The sequence below is a fragment of the Pelodiscus sinensis genome, chromosome 3 (genome assembly GCF_052426305.1).
Source record: "Pelodiscus sinensis isolate ZL-2025 chromosome 3, ASM5242630v1, whole genome shotgun sequence".
NCBI classification, from domain to species: domain Eukaryota; kingdom Metazoa; phylum Chordata; order Testudines; family Trionychidae; genus Pelodiscus; species Pelodiscus sinensis.
In genome coordinates this window covers 128,993,314-129,012,857 of record NC_143054.1, presented here as the reverse complement: position 1 = coordinate 129,012,857, position 19,544 = coordinate 128,993,314, and the positions used below count along the sequence as shown (strand labels likewise).

The 19,544-nt window shown below is 46.7% G+C and overlaps 1 protein-coding gene across 5 annotated transcripts in view; it reads left to right on the top strand.

Annotated features, from left to right (window-relative positions):
• Window positions 1-19,544, top strand: part of LYST (lysosomal trafficking regulator) — a 153,916-nt gene that overhangs the window by 95,879 nt on the left and 38,493 nt on the right. For all 5 annotated transcript variants that reach the window (XM_006122067.5, XM_075924800.2, XM_075924801.2 and 2 more), the window contains 4 exons: window positions 8,684-8,875; window positions 12,405-12,583; window positions 14,631-14,837; window positions 17,445-17,621. In XM_006122067.5, coding sequence (XP_006122129.3) covers window positions 8,684-8,875; window positions 12,405-12,583; window positions 14,631-14,837; window positions 17,445-17,621 — 755 coding nt within the window. The remainder of the gene's footprint in view (window positions 1-8,683; window positions 8,876-12,404; window positions 12,584-14,630; window positions 14,838-17,444; window positions 17,622-19,544) is intronic.

Below are 19,544 nucleotides of genomic sequence, written 5' to 3'. Positions count from 1 at the left end.
GCAGGGCGCCCTCTGGAGTGGCGCCGCCATGGCGGGGCATAAGTACCCCTGCCGGCGCTGCCCCACCTCAGTTCCTTCTTACTGCCGTGATGGTCGTTGGAGCGTCTCTATCTCTTTTAGTCTCTTAGTTAGTTAATGGTTCCCGTTCTCACATTTGTCTGTAAATAGTTCTTGTAGTTAGGTTCTTTGTTTTGTTCCTTCCCCCTTGGGGGTAAGGAATGCCAGGGCCGCAAGGCTTCAAGATGTGCGCTGACTGCGGGAAGTTTATGCCCAGGGGCGACCCACACGACAGTTGCCTTAAGTGTTTGGGTGAGGCTCATCTGGCAATTGCCTGTAAGATCTGTAAGTCCTTTAAGCCCCGCACGAGAAAAGAAAGGGTTTTCTGCCTGAAGCTTCTCCTCATGGAGACAGCGCTTCAACCTGTGCTGCCGGAGCAACCTGCGGTGCACAGCACACCGGCTTCCACGCGGGAGGCTCCACACCGGCACCGTGCGTCGGCGTCAAGGTCTCGGCACCGGTCTCTCTCTTCTCCGTCCAAGAGGGTGAAGTCCCGCGGAAGGTCCCCTTCAAAGAAGTCAACTTCGGTTGGGCACCGCGGCGCGGGCTCACCGGTGCACATATCTCCTCCGGTGCACCGTCGGCACCGAGGAGGCCTCGATAGTCCTGGTCGCCTGCCTTCACACTGCCCGTACACGCCGGACACGTTTGAAGCGGCGCAGGACCCGATTAGCCTCACGACCTCCCCTCCATCATCGGTTGACTCGGAAGGGTCGAGGTCACCTTTGTCGGAGGCTCAGCTGGCTACGACTTCGCCCCCACATGGCCCAGGTCGGCATGCTAAGGTGGCTTATGCGTCAGGACCACCCCATGTGGGGTCAGTACCGATCGCTACTACGGCACCCTTCTCGACGCCGAGTCGTCAGTCTTAGGTAGCTTCTAGCCGTGCTCGAACTTCGCTGCAGTTGAGCTCCTTGCCAGCCCCCCGCCTGGCGGTACCGGTGCCGTATCTCCGAAGCCACATCCACTCAGACACCTCTCTCCTCCATGGCGGACAATCAAGAGCCGGCATCCGTCTCCGTGCCTTCATCTGCACTGGCATCGACGCAGTGGTCTCTTTCGGCACTGGGCCTGGGCACCCCGGTGCCGCAACTGCTGACGTCTCAACCGACACCGGGCCTCGGCACCCCAGTACCGCAACTGCTGGCGACTCAACCGGCGCCAGGCCTGGGCATCCTGGTGCCGCAACTGCTATTGGCGCACCGGGCCTGGGCACCCCGCCGCAACTGCTATTGGCGCACCGGACCTGGGCACCCCGGTGCCGCAACTAGCTGCCTTGCATCCGGTACCGCAACTGGGTTCCGCAGAATTCTCGGCACTGGGTCTGGGTCCCACGGTGCCGCAACTGTCAACGAGCCTTCCGGCACCGGGCATAGGTCCCCCGGTGCCGCAGATCACACGGCCCCACTGTACTTATGCGGGCAAGCCTGAATCCATGGCCAAGTTTGCCCCGCATTCCTCCTCGGCTCCACCCTGGCCAGAGTCCGATTACTCGTCAGACTCAGATGCCGTCTCCATTCGATCGGGGTCCTCGGGAGCATCCTCAGCCCATAGGTCCAGGTCCAGACACCGGAGGGACCACACTCAGCAAACGTGGCCTTCGTACCCGCAGTGGCCTTTTTGGACCCCCTGGGCCTACCATCAGTGGCAAGGTCAGCTGCCCCCCTCTTTGGGGTCGGAGACTTCAGGGCACCGTTCCCAACCATCGGCGTGCCTGTCCTGGGCCCCTCCCTCCCCTCTTTGGGCACTGCAACCCGATCCAGCGGCACCGCAGTCACCGGTACCAGAGGCAGACCCATCGGGGGCACAAGTTGCTCAACCGGCACCGCAGTTGGCGACAACCGCTCCTGTGCCAATTCAGGAGTTGTCGTCGTCATCTCTGGACGAGGCACTAGCTGACCCGGCACCAAGTCTGCCTTCAATGGATGCCCGCACGCACCAGGATCTGCTCCGGCGCATGGCTTCCAACCTGACCGTTCCGGTGGAACCTGTCATTGAGGACACGGATCCAGTGGTGGACATCCTCACAGAGGACGCGCCTACGCGGTTGGCCTTACTGCTCAACAAAACGGTGTCAAAAATTACTCATGCCCTGTGGCAAACGCCGGCAACCTTGACCCCTACCCTGAAAGGGGTTGAGAGGCGTTACTACGTCCCGCACTTGGGGCATGAATACCTGTATTCACAACCCATCCTGGGGTCCTTGGTCGTGCAGGCCGCGGCCCAAAAGGAAAGACTCCCTCAGCCCAGTTCTTCTCCAAAGGCGAGAGAGCCTAAGCGTCTGAATCTGTTGGGCCGTAAGGTTTACGCCACAGGGGCACTACAACTCTGCATCGCTAACCAGCAGGCGATGCTAAGTAGGTATGCTTTTAATACCTGGCAGGCCGTCAAAGTTCAGAGACAGACTCCCGGCAGAGGACCGTCAGGAGTTCGCGGTCATTGCCTCGGAGGGTAAAGTCATTGCGCGAACCGCTCTCCAGGTGTCACTGGACACTGTTGATTTGGCAGCCCGCACTATGGCGACTGGTGTCGTTATGCGTCCCGGGGCATGGCTCCACGTCTCGGGAATTCCCCCGGATGTACAACGTACGATCCAGGACTTGCCTTTTGAAGGCAAAACTCTGTTCTCGGAGCATACCGACTCTAGGCTCCATACCCTAAAGGACACAAGGTCCACCTTGAAGTCCTTGGGCATCCACACACCGGCCCCGCAGCGTCGGCAGCTGCCCTATAGGCAGCAGGGGAGAGCGCAGCCCCAGGTCCCCCGTGGGGATTACTGGAAGCGCCACTCCCGGGCCTCCGGTGGAGGTTCTGGGGCAGCTGCGCACCCCTAGGGGGTTAGGGGTCGACGTCGTCGCCCCAGGACCAATACCCAGCGGGGAGGTCCCCACGGTCCTTACCATCAGGGCAAGCCCCAATTTTGACGCCCTTTTCGAGAGTCCCGTATCAGTCTCCCGCCCTGGCCCCCCATTTGGGGCCAGGCTATCCCTTTTTGCCCATGCATGGGCCCTAATAACATCAGATGCCTGGGTTCTGAACATAGTAAATAGAGGCTATTCTATCCCACTCCTGGGCCCACTGCTCTCAAAACCCCCTTCTCCATCCTTAGTAAGGGACACCCCTCACGAACACATCCTGTGCCAGGAGGTGTCTGCGCTCCTCGAAAAAGGGGCAATAGAGGAGGTTCCTCCGTATCTACGAGGAAGGGGTTTTTACTCCCATTATTTTGTTGTCCCCAAACCGAAGGGAGGACTCCGTCCCATCTTGGACCTCCGAAATTTAAACAAGGCGGTCATAAAACACAGGTTCAGAATGGTGACCTCGGCCTCGGTCATCCCAGTGCTACAGTTAGGAGACTGGTACGCGACTCTTGACCTCAAAGAGTCTTCCACGTGGCAATCAGGGCCAGCCACAGGAGGTTCCTCAGGTTTATGGTGGGCCAATACCATTTTCAGTTTATGGTGCTCCCCTTTGGTTTATGTATGGCACCAAGGGTGTTCACAAAATGTATGGCGGTAGATGCCGCATGTCTCCACAAACAGAGGGTGCACGTGTTCCCGTACCTTGACGATTGGCTGATCCGAGGTCACTCGTACGAGCAGGTAAAAGCTCACGTGGCACTCACAAGAGCGTTCTTCCTAAGGTTAGGGCTCATGATAAGTCATCCCTGGCCCCCTCCCAGCAGATAGAATTCGTGGGAGACCTCCTCGATGCAAGGGTGGCAAGAGCGTTCCTGCCCAAGAGCAGGTTCCTCTGCATAGTGCAGCTGATCTCAGGGTTAATTCAGTCCCCTAGCATGACCCCTTGGGTCTGCTCCAGGCTCCTGGGCCATATGGCGGCGTGCACGTACACTGTGCGCCATGCCAGAATGAGACCCCTGCAGGCGTGGTTGGTGAAGGCCTTCAGCCAATCCAGGGGTCTTTGGGACTCGATAATCACAGTGCCCCCAGAAATTCTGGACTCCCTCCTATGGTGGACCCAGGAAACTGTGGTACGCAGTGGGGTTCCTTTCAATGCCCCTCCTTCCTCCCTTAGACTGGTCACCGATGCGTCCGACCTGGGCTGGAGCGCCACAGGACTCAAGGCCTCTGGTCTCCCTCCAAACAAACCCTGCACATAAACGTCCGGGAATTGCGGGCGGTGAGGAGAGCCTGCGAAGCCTTCCTGCCAAGGCGCTCTCACCGCTCGATCCTGGTTCGTATGGACAACACAGCAGCGGTATTTTATCTCAACAAGCAGGGTGGGGCACGCTCACCTCCCCTCTGCAAAGAGGCCCTGTGACTCTGGCACCTGTGTATCCGATATCACGCCTCAGGCGGAATACCTCCCGGGGTGCAAAAACCTGCTAGCAGACATGCTGAGCAGATCCTTTGGAGCCCACGAGTGGTCGCTCAAGGACTCTGTTCTCCGTCAGGTTTTCCGCAGGTGGGGTTATCCCCGCCTAGACCTGTTCGCCTCGGCACACAATGCCAAGTACAGGAACTACTGTTCCCTGCTGGGGCTGGGGAAATATTCCCTGGGGGATGGCCTGATGACTGTGTGGCCAGAGGGCATTCTCTATGCTTTTTCCCTGTTCCCCCCTAATTTCCAGGGTGTTGACCAGAGCGAGGACATTTCCGTCCTCGATCATTCTCATAGCCCCCAGGTGGCCCAGGCAGTTCTGGTTCCCCATCCTAGTGGACATACTTACCCAAGATCCAATAGCACTCCCTCCAGTCCAAGACTTCTAACTCAACCTTGGGACGAGGGGATCATGGTTCACCTGGATCTCCGGTCTCTCCACCTAACGGCCTGGTTTATCTGTGGTTGAGCCAACCTGAAAGGGAATGTTCCCAAGAGGTTCAGATGGTCTTCCTCAGTAGTAGGAAACCCTCTACTAGACGGTCGTACGCTGCCAAGTGGCAGCGCTTCTGGTCTTGGGCATCCCGGAGAGGAGTACACCTGTCCTCGGCTCCTATTCCAACTATTCTTGACTATCTTTTCCAGCTTCGGTCTAGTGGCCTGTCCTTTTCCTCTATCAAAGTCCATGTGGCATCTCTCTCCGCCTTCCATGTTGGTATGGCAGGAGTCTCCCTTTTTTCTAACCTGGTGGTTAAAAGGTTTCTTACTGGCTTGGAAAAGTTGTATCCTTTGGCGAGGGCCCCACTTCCTGCCTGGAACCTCAATGTGGTCCTCCACAGGCTTATGTTACCCCCCTTTGAACCACTGGCCACGTGTTCCCTGCAACATCTTTCGTTGAAGTTTGCTTTTATTGTGGCCATTACATCAGCTCGAAGGGTGTCGGAACTAAGGGGCGCTAACTGTAGACCCGCCCTACCTTGTTTTTTCACATAGCAACGTAAGGCTCCAGCCTCATCCACCTTTCCTCCCAAAGGTGGTGTCACCGTTCCACCTGTCCCAGGAGATTTATCTCCCATTTTTTTTCCCAAAACCTCACGCCTCCCCTAAGGAGCGGGTGCTTCACTCCCTGGACACCAAGCGGGTGCTGGCGTTCTACATTGACAGAACCAAGCCGTTCCGTAAATCCCAACAATTGTTTGTTGCGTTTGGGGACAGGGTGAAAGGGTCGCCTATTTCGACACAAAGGCTATCAAGATGGGTGGTGCAATGCATCACAGAATTTTATCAACTGGCTGGTAAAACCCCACCCAAGGTGAAGGCACACTCTACCAGGGTGCAGGCGTCCTCGGTGGCCTTTGGTGCCCAGGTACCAATCTCGGAAATTTGCAGGGCGGCCACATGGTCTTCCCTTCACACGTTTACAGCGCACTATGCGCTACCACAGCAGGCCAGGGAGGATGCGGGGGGGGGGGGCCTATGCAGTCCTCGAATCTGTAATGTAAATATGTCCTGCTGTCATTGTTCTTAATATGTGTCTTATCAGTGTTGGATTGTTCGAATAAATCCATTTATTCACCTTTCTTCTTGACTCTGGTGGTATGACTGCTCCGACCCCTCCTCTGGGGGGTTAGCTTGGTAGTCACCTACTTCGAATGGACATGAGCAACCACTCGAAGAAAAGAACGGTTACTTACCTGTAACTGCTGTTCTTCGAGATGTGTTGCTCATGTCCATTCGACTCCCACCCTACCTCCCCTTCGTCGGACTGTCCGGCAAGAAGGAACTGAGGTGGGGCAGCGCCGGCAGGGGTACTTATGCCCCGCCATGGTGGTGCCACTCCAGGGGGCACCCTGCCGGCGCTACGGGTACCGCTAGGGAAAACGCTCCGGAAGACGCGGTGCACGCAGTGCGCACACCTACTTCGAATGGGCAACACATCTCAAAGAACAAGTTACAGGTAAGTAACCATTCTTTTCGACAAACCTCTGTTTCTATTCACGCGTGGCGAGTAGATTTCAGTCGGTCGCTCTGTGCGCCCCATTCACCGGTGCTACACGCATGTGCAGTGCCGGTCTGGTGCATGCGCGGTGTGGGGTTGGCGAGTAGCTCTTGCTGCAGTTTGTCGAGTCCCGCTTATAAGTGTTGCATATATGTTGGAAGGAAAAAGGTACCTCAGCAATATCTCCTCCCTCACCTCACATTACTCCATCCTTGAAGACTCAAGAAGTCCAATTCAGCTTTGGTTTGAAATAATGAATTAACATACATGCATACATATACACCTTGCGTTAAAAAAATTAAGATTTCAAAGTCACACAATGAAGTTAGGAAATGGCAGAATTAAGATTTCCTGCATAATTTATCCTTTTTGTTTTTGATAGTCTTTAATTACATAATCATAAGCTACATTTTTTCACAGGATCATCTGATCATGTAATTAAAGACTGCATCGTAATGCATATACAGAAAGGCAACTTTAATTCTGGAATTTCCTAACTTGACATGCGCCTTTGCAATCTTATATTCTTATTCATAGTTTTTTTTAATGTAATTTCCTAATCTTCAAACTAATCCTCAAAAAGCAAACTGTTGAATGGAATCCTATGTACTCCCAACTTGGGTCATCAACAGGTTTCTGATTTTTAAATCCACAGCACTGGTAATGGTCTACCACTTAAGCTACTGGTTGCAGTATCAGTTACTAGAGGGGGGTGATAAATTAGGCAGATTTCAATTTCCTACTCCACAAAGTTTCACGATAGTAGAGCTTCTCAAAGAGTGTGTGGGTCTTTTTTAACATGAGAAAAATATAGTTTACCTTAATCTCTTCTTGAAAACAGCTGAACTGTTTTAACTGAAACTTTCAAAAACAAAAACATTCAGCCTAAGATAGACACTTGACATGCATAATTTCAGTTTGAACCAGTAGTTTTTTATAAGCAAATAAGTGCTGTAATGAAAAGTGTTACACAACCTTAACTTTAGGTAGCACTACAAGTTCAGACTATAATAGTTGGTGAATCATTTTTGTGAAGTGCTTTGCGATTCTTTAGAGGGAAGGTGTTTTGCGTATCTAGGGGCATGTCTAGACTATGAATGGCTCCGGAAAGAAAATATGCAAATTTGGCTCGAATTTGCATATCTTCTGTTTTTTCCCCGGAAGAGGCTTTTCCGATATTTGGCCCGTCTACATGGGGCCAAATATCGGGCAAACCCCATCTTTTGAAAGCCCCTTTATTCCTCCTAAAAGGAGGTTTACAAGGGGCTTTCAAAAGAGGGGGACTTCCCGATATTTGGTCCCATGTAGATGGGCCAACTAGTGGAAAAGCCTTTTCTTGGGGGAGGGAAAAAAGGAAGAAGATATGCAAATTGTCAAATTTGCATATCTTTCCGAAGCTGCGCGTAAACGAGACATGCCCCAGGCTATTAAGATTTCACTGAAGACAATTAAATAAAAACGGATGTGTGTTCTGTTTAATTGTTTAAAACAAAGGTTAAGTTGCAATGAAAGATTCCTCATCTACTAAAAAAACACTTCTGTTCCTACAGTCAACTTCTGATGCCTCCGCGCCCCCCCCCCCCCCGCCCTCTTCAGCCTGTTAAATCAGGAGCTCCCCTTCATATACGTTCCCTACAGAAGCAGGTGCAGTAGGTCACATCTACCAATTCATTCTGCAAAATATTCATTCTGCAAAAAATGTTTTGCAGGATTTAGATGCAAAATAGATGCACGTATCAAAATAAATTTGATAGATCAATATTAAATGTGTTTATCTTTCAGAGCTGTTACCCTCACTGATTTTAGTTTACATTGATTAAAAACTACTTTCTATAGGCATACTAGTATAAGAACAATTAACTATACAATAACGGCTGTAATGTGGAAACATTAGATAAGTAGGAAAGCTATATAGTGACCAGAAGCTGTTTTGTATGGTGAATATTTCTGAGAAATATCATTTTGGAAACTCTCTACATGAGATTCAACAATTGAATAGGTGGTGTGCTATAATTTACAGATATGATGAACTCATTTTAAAGAGTGTAATGCTCTGTTATTACATGATTTTTATATATGTTTCATTTTCAAGTGGAAAAGCTGTCACACTTCTCCAAATTTAATAAAGAACCTGGACATTCCCTGTTCCTTTTTTAATATTTCCCCTCATAACAGCAACCACTTTTCCTTCCTAGATGAAAGCTACTGGTGCATGCAATTAATTTGCAAATGTGATATTTAATCTATTCATGCGGATGCTATTAATATATTTCTCTTTATTTAAAGGTCCCAAAAAAATGTCTCTTGCTCAGTCTGACACACTGGTGATGAAAATGCGGTTATTAGCAAGTGATGAACTCAGCATGATGATGCAGCGGAGAATGAGCCAAGAGAATCCTATTCGAGCCTCTGACACTGAGCTTATACAGAGGCTACAGAGACTTACTGTTCTAGCAGTTAACAGGTTCATTTATCAAGGTAGGAACCAGGGGAAGGGAGGGAAATATACAGTAGCTATGCTTATAGTGAGCTCACCTCATATTAAGTGGTGGGGTTTTTTGTCTGGTTTGTTGGAAAAAGTGTGTGCTAGTTTAAGGCCTAGAGAGCCAGAGAGAGACTTTCTGCTGCATTATAGAGCTAGGTCAGTATGGGGATGCTGACTCTTCTCTTCCCCAGATGACCAGCAGAGAGCGGGGAGGGGGTATATAGGTCCATGCTGGTGCAGGGAAAACCCTCTTTTACCTGGCCAGGTGAGGCAATACCTACTCTCCACCCTTGGAAATGGTGAGATACTGGTTTTTGTCAGGATCCACTGTGTTAGTTGCTACTTTCTTCAGGATCTGGGAAGGAATTTTCCCTCCCTTGCCTGATTGACCAAGGCAAAATGGGTCTTTTTGTCTTAGCAACAGTGGGTTCAGCAGAGGGCATTTAATTGGGGTGAATATGAAATGAGTTAGTCACTACTTATTATGTAACATGGAACAGATGTTGAGTGCAATTACTCCTGGAGGGGCAGGGATACAGTGATCAGATAAAATGGATTGGTAAAGGATTTAAAGGAGGTATCCTTTAAAGGAGTAGAAACGAAGGGAGGGGTATTTGGGCTCCTATGTCTGGGCTGGCAGAAAGCCAACCCCCTCCCTCTCTTGAATGGTTCCCTCTTAACCCTCATTTGAAAGAGGCAGGTATGTTGAGGTCCCAGCAGCATGTTGGCTGGGGACCAGGAGGAGTAAGTGGGAAGACAGATGGAAGCCCCCAAATATACATTAAAATGATTAAGCAACTTATCTGCTGGATCCTTCTTCTCAGACATAAGAATGTCGTCCTTCCAGCATAGCTGGACAAAGGATTGTTTTATATTCATTGTTGCCTGACATGCCAGTGTTTTGTTGCATTAAAAATGTATTAATGTTCTTAATGTGTTGTGGGTATGAAGGGAGCAAAGTTAATTTGGGGTTATGATTCTCAGAATTTGGATTTTTTTTTATTTTAAAATTCATCCTGACCAGTCATGTTTAGTCTCTGCTTCCTGTATTAAATACTTGACATTTTTATCTAAATTTTTATTTCACTGGGCTGGACCAGTTCATGTGAGAAATATCTAATTCTGATTAAGATGGAAACAAGGAGTAGCTTTCCCAGTTTGCCTCTCACCTTTGAGATTATTAGGTACAGAAATGTAGATCAAATTTAGAACTCTTCTATAATAATGTGCACCTGACAATATTTGCAATTTTAAAAGATTGACTAATTCTTACAGATTTGCACAGATCTCTTGCACATCTTACTTGCACCACTTAATGTATTCATTCCACTATCCACTTGCACTCCATTTGTGGTTTTTACCATGGAGATTTTTGCACTCTACACCTACTCCCTTTTCCAATTCTCCATCTATAGGCATAAACACTCACTTGGCATAAATATAGCTCCTGATTTTCCAATCCCATCCTTCCAACTTGTCATCCATCCCTTCCACATGCACTCATACCTGCCAACTCTGAGGTTTTTTCTGTAGGCTATAGATCTGAAGGAATTTTGTATGACTGTCCTTCCCCATTTCTCTGGGTCCCTACAGCTGTGTGCTGCCATTCATTTACCTCATATTCCAAGTCTTGATTTCTCCCTATCTTCCAACTTCTGCTGGTTTCAGAGGCTGACTTCTTCCTCCATCTGTGGGAAGATGACTAATGGGGTCTTTGACACTTCTAATTGCACCAGATCTGTGGGTCTCCTTGTAACCAGCTGCCTTCAGTTTGAGGAAGTCTTGCTTGTACTAGTGGAATATTAGCCTCCTAACACAACCAGCGTCTCAGGCACTCTCTTCTGGGTTGTTCAGCGAGGGGTGGACTGGCCCAGCGGGATACCGGGAATTTCCCGATGGGCCATCATCCAGTGGGCCATCGTGTCCATACGCCATTGCCCTTCACTCTGAGCGGCTCCGCGTCTGCGCTGTATGCGGCACGCAGAGCCCCACTCGCTGCCTGCACCGCGTGCCGGACATGACAGGGGTGGGGCTTGAGGGGCACACAGGGGTGATGTCATGGGGAGGGCCATTCTCAACCCATTTCTCAGGCCTATTTTGATTGCCAGCACGCTCCTGTGTTCAGCCATGTGTTTTTGCTGTGCAGGATGACAACAGAAATACCTTAACCTCAAGTCCCTGCTGAGTATCCTTCTGTAGTATCTAGCCCATACTGGATACTTAAAATATCTCAGATACTGTGTTCACATAGGAACAGTGTACCACAGTTCACCAGTTTTATTTTAGACCTCACTGCCCTTAAATTGCACATAATTTTTTAGTTCAATTATAAAACAAAAGGAATTAGAGATTCAGATAAGAAATAGTGTGAAAGATGTTAAAGTTGTAACAGGCATTGTAGAGCCTAAATTTACAATAGTTATCCTCCTGTCCTGAGAAGTTTACCTCCCACAATGTTGTCTTGAGTGGTTTCAACCAAACCTGGCTGAGATCCCTTTTTCTTGAAGCAAACTTGCTGTCGGTTTACTTCCTTGGTGAAGGATGCCTGTGTATCTCTGTGTACCACCAAATGCACCAAAAAAGATCTTTGATATTCACTTCAAGATATGGTCCCTCTCTTGAAGTTTGCCTTTTCCTGTTAGTTTAGTTTCGAAATCTCTGCCAGTTTTTCATTAGATTTCCAAGTCAATGACATACATACACATCAAATGACCTATCCATAGCCCAAGATAAGTTTTTCCCCACCAGCTATCTGGAGGAGTTGGTCTCAAGACATAATCTCTCACCTCATTTTAATTACCAAACTACAGAATGTAATTTTAGTAGAGACGTGTTTTCTATACATACTTCTTACTATGGCTACAGTGATCAGTATTCAATGGGCTTTCATTAGAGACCTCATATGACATTTTTTTGGTGAGCCCAGGTGATGCTTGACATCCAGAGGTTTTTTGGACACAGGACTGCTGCCTCCTGATCCACAGAGAACTTCTACGATCTTCAGGGGAAGAAAAACAGCCTTGTTCTTATCTGCCAGGACCTGGCCCACTATCAGATAGGTGCACAAAATTGCACGCAAAAATAGTAGGATGAGGCATAGATTCACAGGACTAAAAGGAACTTCGGGAGATCATCAAGTCCAGTCTCCTGCATTCATGGCAGGATATTTAAATCATATTTAAGGAAACTCTTTGTATGTGACTTCAGTGTCCATATGGCTTACTAGAATCTTTCCATTTATTGTTAGTCATTCATATTTGTTTGCCCCATTTCCATGAATTGACTGAATTTTTAATGAGGACCGTGTGTTCTTAGGGGCCACTTTTGCAGTTTGTGGGACTTGAGATGTATGTGCGTTCTGCATGTGGAATTGTTGTGAAATGGAGTCTTTAACTGGAATTTTTAATTTGATCAAACCAGTGTTTAGATTAGCTGTTCATATACTCACAGTTTAGTGTAGCGGAGTGGATACTTGATTAATGCTACTTACAGAACATCTATTTGTGCTTCTTAATATTTAAGAACCTACTGAAGATTGCCTTGATGTATTGGGAACACCAGAGGCCATAATTCAACACAGACTTTCAACATCTCAGCTGGAAGTCTCCGAAGAGGAGGATCAACGAGAATTACCTAGCAATACAAATTCTTTTCTGAAAGAAATGTTCAAAATGTTGGTTGAAGGCATCAAAATATCTATTGTAAGTAACTAGACAGTAAGTCTGTATTGCATCCTGTTGTTTAAGGAATACCCATGGGGGCAAATGCTGTCTCTATAGGACTGCTAATAAATGTTCCATTTTTGTTGCATCTTGATGTAACACAGATGCAATTTGTCACTTGACCATTTGCATAAAGAAAGTAGCCTTCTATTAGGTTTTTGACCTGCATAAATTATTGTACAAAAAAATTTTTTTTTAAAGAGCACCAAAAGTTTTTAAATCAGTTTGGTGTCTGTCTGGAGGAAAGGAGCCCATCTGTCAGTTCTTATGAAGCCTATCCTAGCTGAGCTCCCATTCTTCAGATATCAGCAAGGCCATAGGAGATAGCTTAGAACTCTTCTTGGTTCCACATATGGAAATAATATCCATATGGATATAGAGTGAAAGTAGTTTTTATCTTTATGGAAAACCTGAAACATTATTTTATATTTGAAAGAAGAAACTCTATGTAATTTAAAAAATAAAAGTGTGTGGGCAAAAAATGTTTCCCTGAATGCTACTGTTGGTTCACTGAATTCTTGTGTTTGCAAGGTGAGTTTTGAAATGTCATTCCTTTCTGACTCGAGTAAATCTCTTTCAGGGCTTCCTTTTGTAACCTTGGAACTATCAGGAATGCCAAGCTGGTCTTCTGAGACTTTTTTCAGAGGTCTCAGGAATGTCTATTGTGACCTCTAGACAAATTGTCAATTAACGTTTCAGAGTAGCTGTGTTAGTCTGTAACTGAAAAGAAGTGGGTTGTGCCCATGAAAGCTCATGATACCTTCTATGTTTTTTGTTAGTCTCTAGGGGTATGTCTACACTGCATGCTGATTTTGAAATAAGCTATTCTGGAATAGTTATTCCAAAATAGCTTATTTTGAAATAGCACATCTATACTGCAGGGAAGCCTCAAAATTAGTCCAAGGCAGGCTTCCCTAATGTAGACATGCTGTCTTTCTTTAGAGCCAGAAGGCACTGGGGAGGAATAACTTAGAATGGCCCCAGTAAGGCACTGTTTTGAAACAGCAGCAGTGGAGCATGTACACACATGCCTTATTTCAAAATAGCTATTTCAGAATAGGCATTATTCTTTGTAGAATGAGGTTTACAGATTTTTGGAATAAGCTGTCCATTATTTTGAAATAACGGAATGGCTGTGTAGATGCTTGCATTGTTATTTCGAAATAATACTAGTTATTTCAAAGTAACGGTGCTGTGTAGACGCACCCTAAGTGCTGCAGGACCATTTGTTGTTTTTGAAGTTTTGTCAGTTTGTTTGTTAATCTTTAGAAAAGACGTCCTTGATGAAAAACTGCAACTAGTGTTTTGATTATACTAAGTTAATAAAGTTAACAAAATTTAGGGCTTTTAAAACAGTTTGATTAGGGCTGCCAACAGAGTTGGGGGGCCCCTGAGCATGGTGTGTGTGCAGGGAAGGGGGACTGGCTCCAGGCCCCAGAAGGGGAGGGGCCTTAGGCAGATAGGGCAGGGCTGCAGGTTAGCATCTCCCAGCCAGCCCTTCAGTGCTGCCAAGACGATGCTACCCAGGGCTCTAGCAGCAATTTAAAAGTCTTGGGGCTCCAGCTGTTGCCACGATGGTGGCAGCAGCAGCAGCAGGGAGCTCTGGGCCATTTAAATAGCTGGTCCCAAAGACAGCTGCTCCTCCCTCCCCAACCTCTCCTTTGGTAGCCCTGAGTTGGATTAATTCTTGGTCAACTTTTCCTTTCTTGACTGTTGTGATACTATTGTTTTGTTAGTTCAGCATCCTAATCTTCCAGGAACTGAATTTATAATATTGGAAAAAATAGGAAAATAAATTTCCAAATGTTCTTTGTGTCAGAACCCCTTTTTCCCCCACTGTAAGGTCATCTTTAAATACCTGTGCCAGTGTAAATGTGTTCCCGCAATAAGATTTTTCTACCAGATGTATTCCTATCCTTTCCTATTACATTGTCTTCGCAAATGCGTGTTGTGTGTTCTGTGCAAAGTTCTGATAAGATTAACTCTGTTTACTGGAAAGGGAGAAAAAAAACTCTTTTCATTTTAGGGTACAAGCAGAATCAGCACTCCTAAGCAACAGTGGAGGAAAATTCTCTTGTCCTGTAAAGATACGTTCCGTATGCAACTTGGAAGACTGCTAGTTCATATGTTGTCACCAGCACGGCCATTGCAAGAAAGAAAGCTAGCTTTGGAGATAGTATGTGAAACAAACCACAAGGAGATTATGCGAGATTGTCTCAGCTCAGCTCTGCAAGTATGCTGTATTTTTAAGATGAAGCATATAAAAGCTGTGTAGTTCTTGCACATTAGTGTCCTTGTTTAAAGGTGGTAAAATATTTTCAGGCATGTGTGTTTCTAGAGGATACACATAAAAAGTTAATTGCAATTTCAGAGGTTGTCAATTTTCACTTCTAGCCCTGCTGGAATTCACTATACCAGAACATAGTATTCATGTTTGATCTCTGTAGTCCAGATTTCTGTGTTTTGGCATCCTTGTGGATGCTCCCAGGCTGAGGCACTCAGGGGGAAAAACTGGGGCCCCTCCATGCTCCATAACTCCTCCCCGCCCTCCCAGATATTAGTACTGCAAATATCTCATTTGCAGCACCCAAGCTCAGAAAGAGAGGAGGAGCAGCTGAAGACTGGGGGATTCTCAGGGGAAAAGGCGGGTTGGCTGTGTAGTCACACAGGGCTGCACTCTTGGCCCGTGGTCATGGTGCTCTGTGCCTCTGTCCCGGACCCCACCTGGGCAATGCTAGAGCCTGTGCAGCCAGTGACATCAGAAGGGTCGTCCTTGACCTTTCGTGGTCTGGCAGACAGAGCCATCTGGCCCACTGGGGGAGGGGGCGGGCTGTGGCAGTTGCCCCAACTAGCCTATGTACAGGATGGCCCCCATAGTGATGGGACCCTGTGGTGCCCAGATGATTACTGGGGGAAGGAGGGCTGGTTTCCATGCAGTGGCAGAAGCCCAGGAAACAGACTGACACATCAGCCAGTGCTACTCTGCTGCCTTCTCCCAACCAGCTCACTCTGCTTCATCATGGAGCAGAGCACCCTTTCCCCATTGTGCTCTGCTCCCTTGAGGTATACAGGGCTGGCGAAAGCAGAGCGGAGCAGGCTGGGGCTAGGGCGCTCTGCTTCCTGCTGCCATCGAGCATCCCATCTGGGGATGCTGCATTGCTCTGCTTCCCAGGCTCCTTCCATTCTGATAAGCACAGGGGAAGGACTCGACCCCTGCTGCCGCCCTGTGCCAGTATCCCGTGGATCACATATTTCCAGGGAGGAGGCTTCAGCAATGGGATGGGAGGGTGGAAAGGGGCAGACCTAGGGTGGGGTTTCGGGGGAAGGGGTGGACAAGGACGGGTGTCGATCGAGGCAGAAAGAGGCAGTGTGTGCCCTGTGTCTGCAGTGGGGTGTGGGGAAGATGTTGCAACCCCTTGTAGATTCCCTGTTTCAGGACTGGAAGTCCTGAGGATGCCAGATCAGGGAGGTACAAACTTGTAGCATTTTTACACACACAAGCTGCTACTGGCATTATCAGTAGAAAGTGTCACATTTGGTGGAATGGGGAAGAGTAGGATGCGGCAAAGGTGCTACAGATAGGTGGGTTTACATAGTCAATAGGGAGAGCGGGTGTGGGCGGTGGGATAGGTGGCTAGTAGCCCATACTGAGAAAGGGGACTCAGTAAGGTGGCCTATGAAAGTAGCTACAGGTTGTGATGCAGTTAGGCTGATGCCAGAAGTATAGATGCAAACTTCCTGGGTTTTGCAAAAGTGGCAAGGAGTCCTGTGGCACCTTAAAGACTAACTGAAGTGTTGGAGCATAAGCTTTCGTGGGCAAAGGCCCACTTCGTGCATCTGATGAAGTGGGTCTTTGCCCATGAAAGCTTATGCTCCAACATTTCAGTTAGTCTATAAGGTGCCACAGGACTCCTCGCTGCTTTTGCAGATTCAAACTAATACGGCTACCTCTCTGATTCCTGGGTTTTAACATTGTTTTTGCTCATTAAAATACATTGTATTTTTTTATCAATTGTCAACTTGTGTACTGTAAGATTCAATTCATGTCTGAGAATTTTGACAATTTAAGTGGGATTGGGTAATCTGTGTTATGATCGCGTAACTCAAAAATGGCTGAACGAGTTTTTTAATATTTGAGCACTGCATTTCAGAGTTCCTCACAAGTGACCCATTTCTTCAGATGCATTGTCTTCATTTTATACACTCTGTGAAATAACAAGTGTATACCTCAGAGTTACAAACTTGAAATTTATGTGAGTAAAACCCTAGTTGAGTCTTATGGAAATTTAAAGGGTGCTGAGTAGTAAAAGTCTAGGCTGTGAGACAGATTTCCTCTTAGTATACAGCAGAGAAGAAAGCAGAAAATAAAGTTACAGTTCTGTTTAAGGCCTGTAAGACATGTATTTCAGATCATATATGAGTTTCTTACTGGCATATGACATTTTTATAAGGTCTAAAGAAGCAGTGGGAAGAGAGCAAATTCAGAAGCAGTGGTCTTTGGTTGAGGCACCATGTTGAACATATTTCCTGCTTTCAGCTACTGCTTCAGAGCTTTCTCTCAATAGTACTTTGGTTGAAGTGCTTTCAGAGAGCTGAGCTGAAGGTTTTTATGCCTTGGATTTTATATGAATGCATCTGTTCTTTCAAAGAGAGGCTTTTCCTTTATTTATTTTGGGATTTTGTAGATCAGGAGAGGAAAAAATCTCAAAATAGCTCAATCACCATCATTAGTAGAGAAAACATGCCTTGGTGTACTGTAAAAGATGACAGAATGAAAATACTTTTATATATGTTCTACTGGCAAAATGAAAATAACTATACTTTTTTATTCATCTTCTAGCATGGACCTAAATTAGCCCTCTATCTGTATGAGTTAATGCATGATTGCAAGAATGAATTGACTGAAGAAGAACTGCTATCTTCAGGTGTATTTATGGATGCATTAAAGTTTTGTGGCTATAAATGCATTCCTCCCAATGCACCACCAAAGCCAGACCTCCTTAAAGTGATGAAAGAGGTGTGTGAATATTAATAAACATTTTCTATTGAATCAGAATTATTCAGAATATTATTTGCAATTAATGCTATGCTGCTTGGATATGTGGTAATATGGTAACTTCCTCACAAAAATGATCACACTTTCTGTTACTCTTGGCAAGCTGGTCAGTGATTGATTGCCTATTTGACCGTGGTCAAACAGTGCAGAGCGAAGGCCCTGATGCAGGTGACAGCCTCCCTTATGATTTCTTCATGGTGCCATCTGTTAACAAGGTTATTCAGATACCTTGATCACTCACTTTGCTATATACTAATGCAACCTATTTAGAAATAGATGAGAGAACTGAAAGCTAAGCATCTTGATGGCCTGGTATTCACATAAATGCACTAGAAGATTCCAGTCAATCAGTATAAATGTTGATTTATAAATCATATTAAACAATTTAGCAGACGTGATCCCTGCCCCAAAGAGGTTACTCACTTAACAAACATACAGAAACTAACTCAAAAGTAATGGTCTATTAGATGATGAGCTTTCGTGGGCCAGACCCACTAGCTCATCATCTAATAAACCATCTTGTTAGTCTTTAAAGTGCTACATTGTCCTGCATTTTGCTTCAACTACCCCAGACTAACACGGCTACATTTCTATCAAAAGTAATGGGGAGAGGGGCGTGTAAGGGAGGGAGGTTCAGTCACTAAACCTCCTGCTCCACGCAGAGAAAAAGATTCAGTTGACTTTTTTTCTTTTTGAAAGTGTTCCAGTCTTGCACAATGGTCACATTTAGAAGTTCATCTAACATTGCTAAAAAATTATTACAGGCACTCCCCAAGTTATAAACCTCCAACTTATGAACTTCCGCAGAAAAGCACACCTGCAGCCTCAGCAGACTAGGCAAGAGGCACAGGTGGCAGCAAGCGGCATAAGCACTGGAGGAAGCACTGCAGCCAGTCACATCCTCTAGCCACCTCCCACTCTCTGGGCTCAGCACTGGCTCTGGCCATTGCCCCCCACTTCCAGTGGGCTGCCCCCTGCCCCACTCACCAGGAGGTGCCAAGTGGTGCAGGCTGGAGGAGCAGGGGGTGGCCACGAATCCAGTGGTTGGAGAGAAGGTGGTGGCTCCCCTTCAAGCTACCAGTTCTCTCCAGTCACTAGCTGTGTAGCTGCCCCCTGCTCCTTTTGAGTCCTGCAATCTCCAGTCGTGCCATTTGCCGCCTCCTGGTGAGCAGGGGCTGGCTGCAGCCCATAAATTGGGCTGGCCAGGATATGGGGCTGGCCACAGGAGCCGGTTCTGAACCCATAGTGGGGAGGTGCAGGACAGGGGATGTGCCGAAGCTCCCCTCAAATACCATCTATTTCCTCTTCCTTCTCTTATTAAACCTGCCTTTCTCCAAGCACCAGCATTTAAGATTTAATAAGAAAAACTATTTCTTAGTCAATTTTATTTTTATTTAATTACTAGTATTGCAATGGTATTGGGTTTTTTCTAACTTTTTCAGCTATATTATGGGTTAAATGGACTTTTGTGGCTTAGCCTGGCAACCTAAGCACCCTTTATAACGTTGTTTTATGAGAATGCATTTCAAATTCCAAACAATCAACTTACAAATGCATTTTTGAGCACAACCCTTTGTAAATTGGGGGCTTCCTATATTTTCACTTTTCAGAACTTCCTTGTGCTTTGCATTTTTTTTAATTCAAATAGCTCAGTTAAGTAATATTATTTGCTTCATCTCCAAGTTGAATAGTTACTGTGACTATATGTGATATGTCCTAATATATTATTTAAACAGGGTGTTATTTTGAGTTGAGAACAGGCCATGTGTGACTTTAAAAGTAACTTCTGCTGCTTAGAAGAATAGAACCACTTAATATCCGCCTTTAGAGTAAAAAACATAAATGACTTGCAAACTGTTCTCCTTGTTGATATGATAGTGCTAC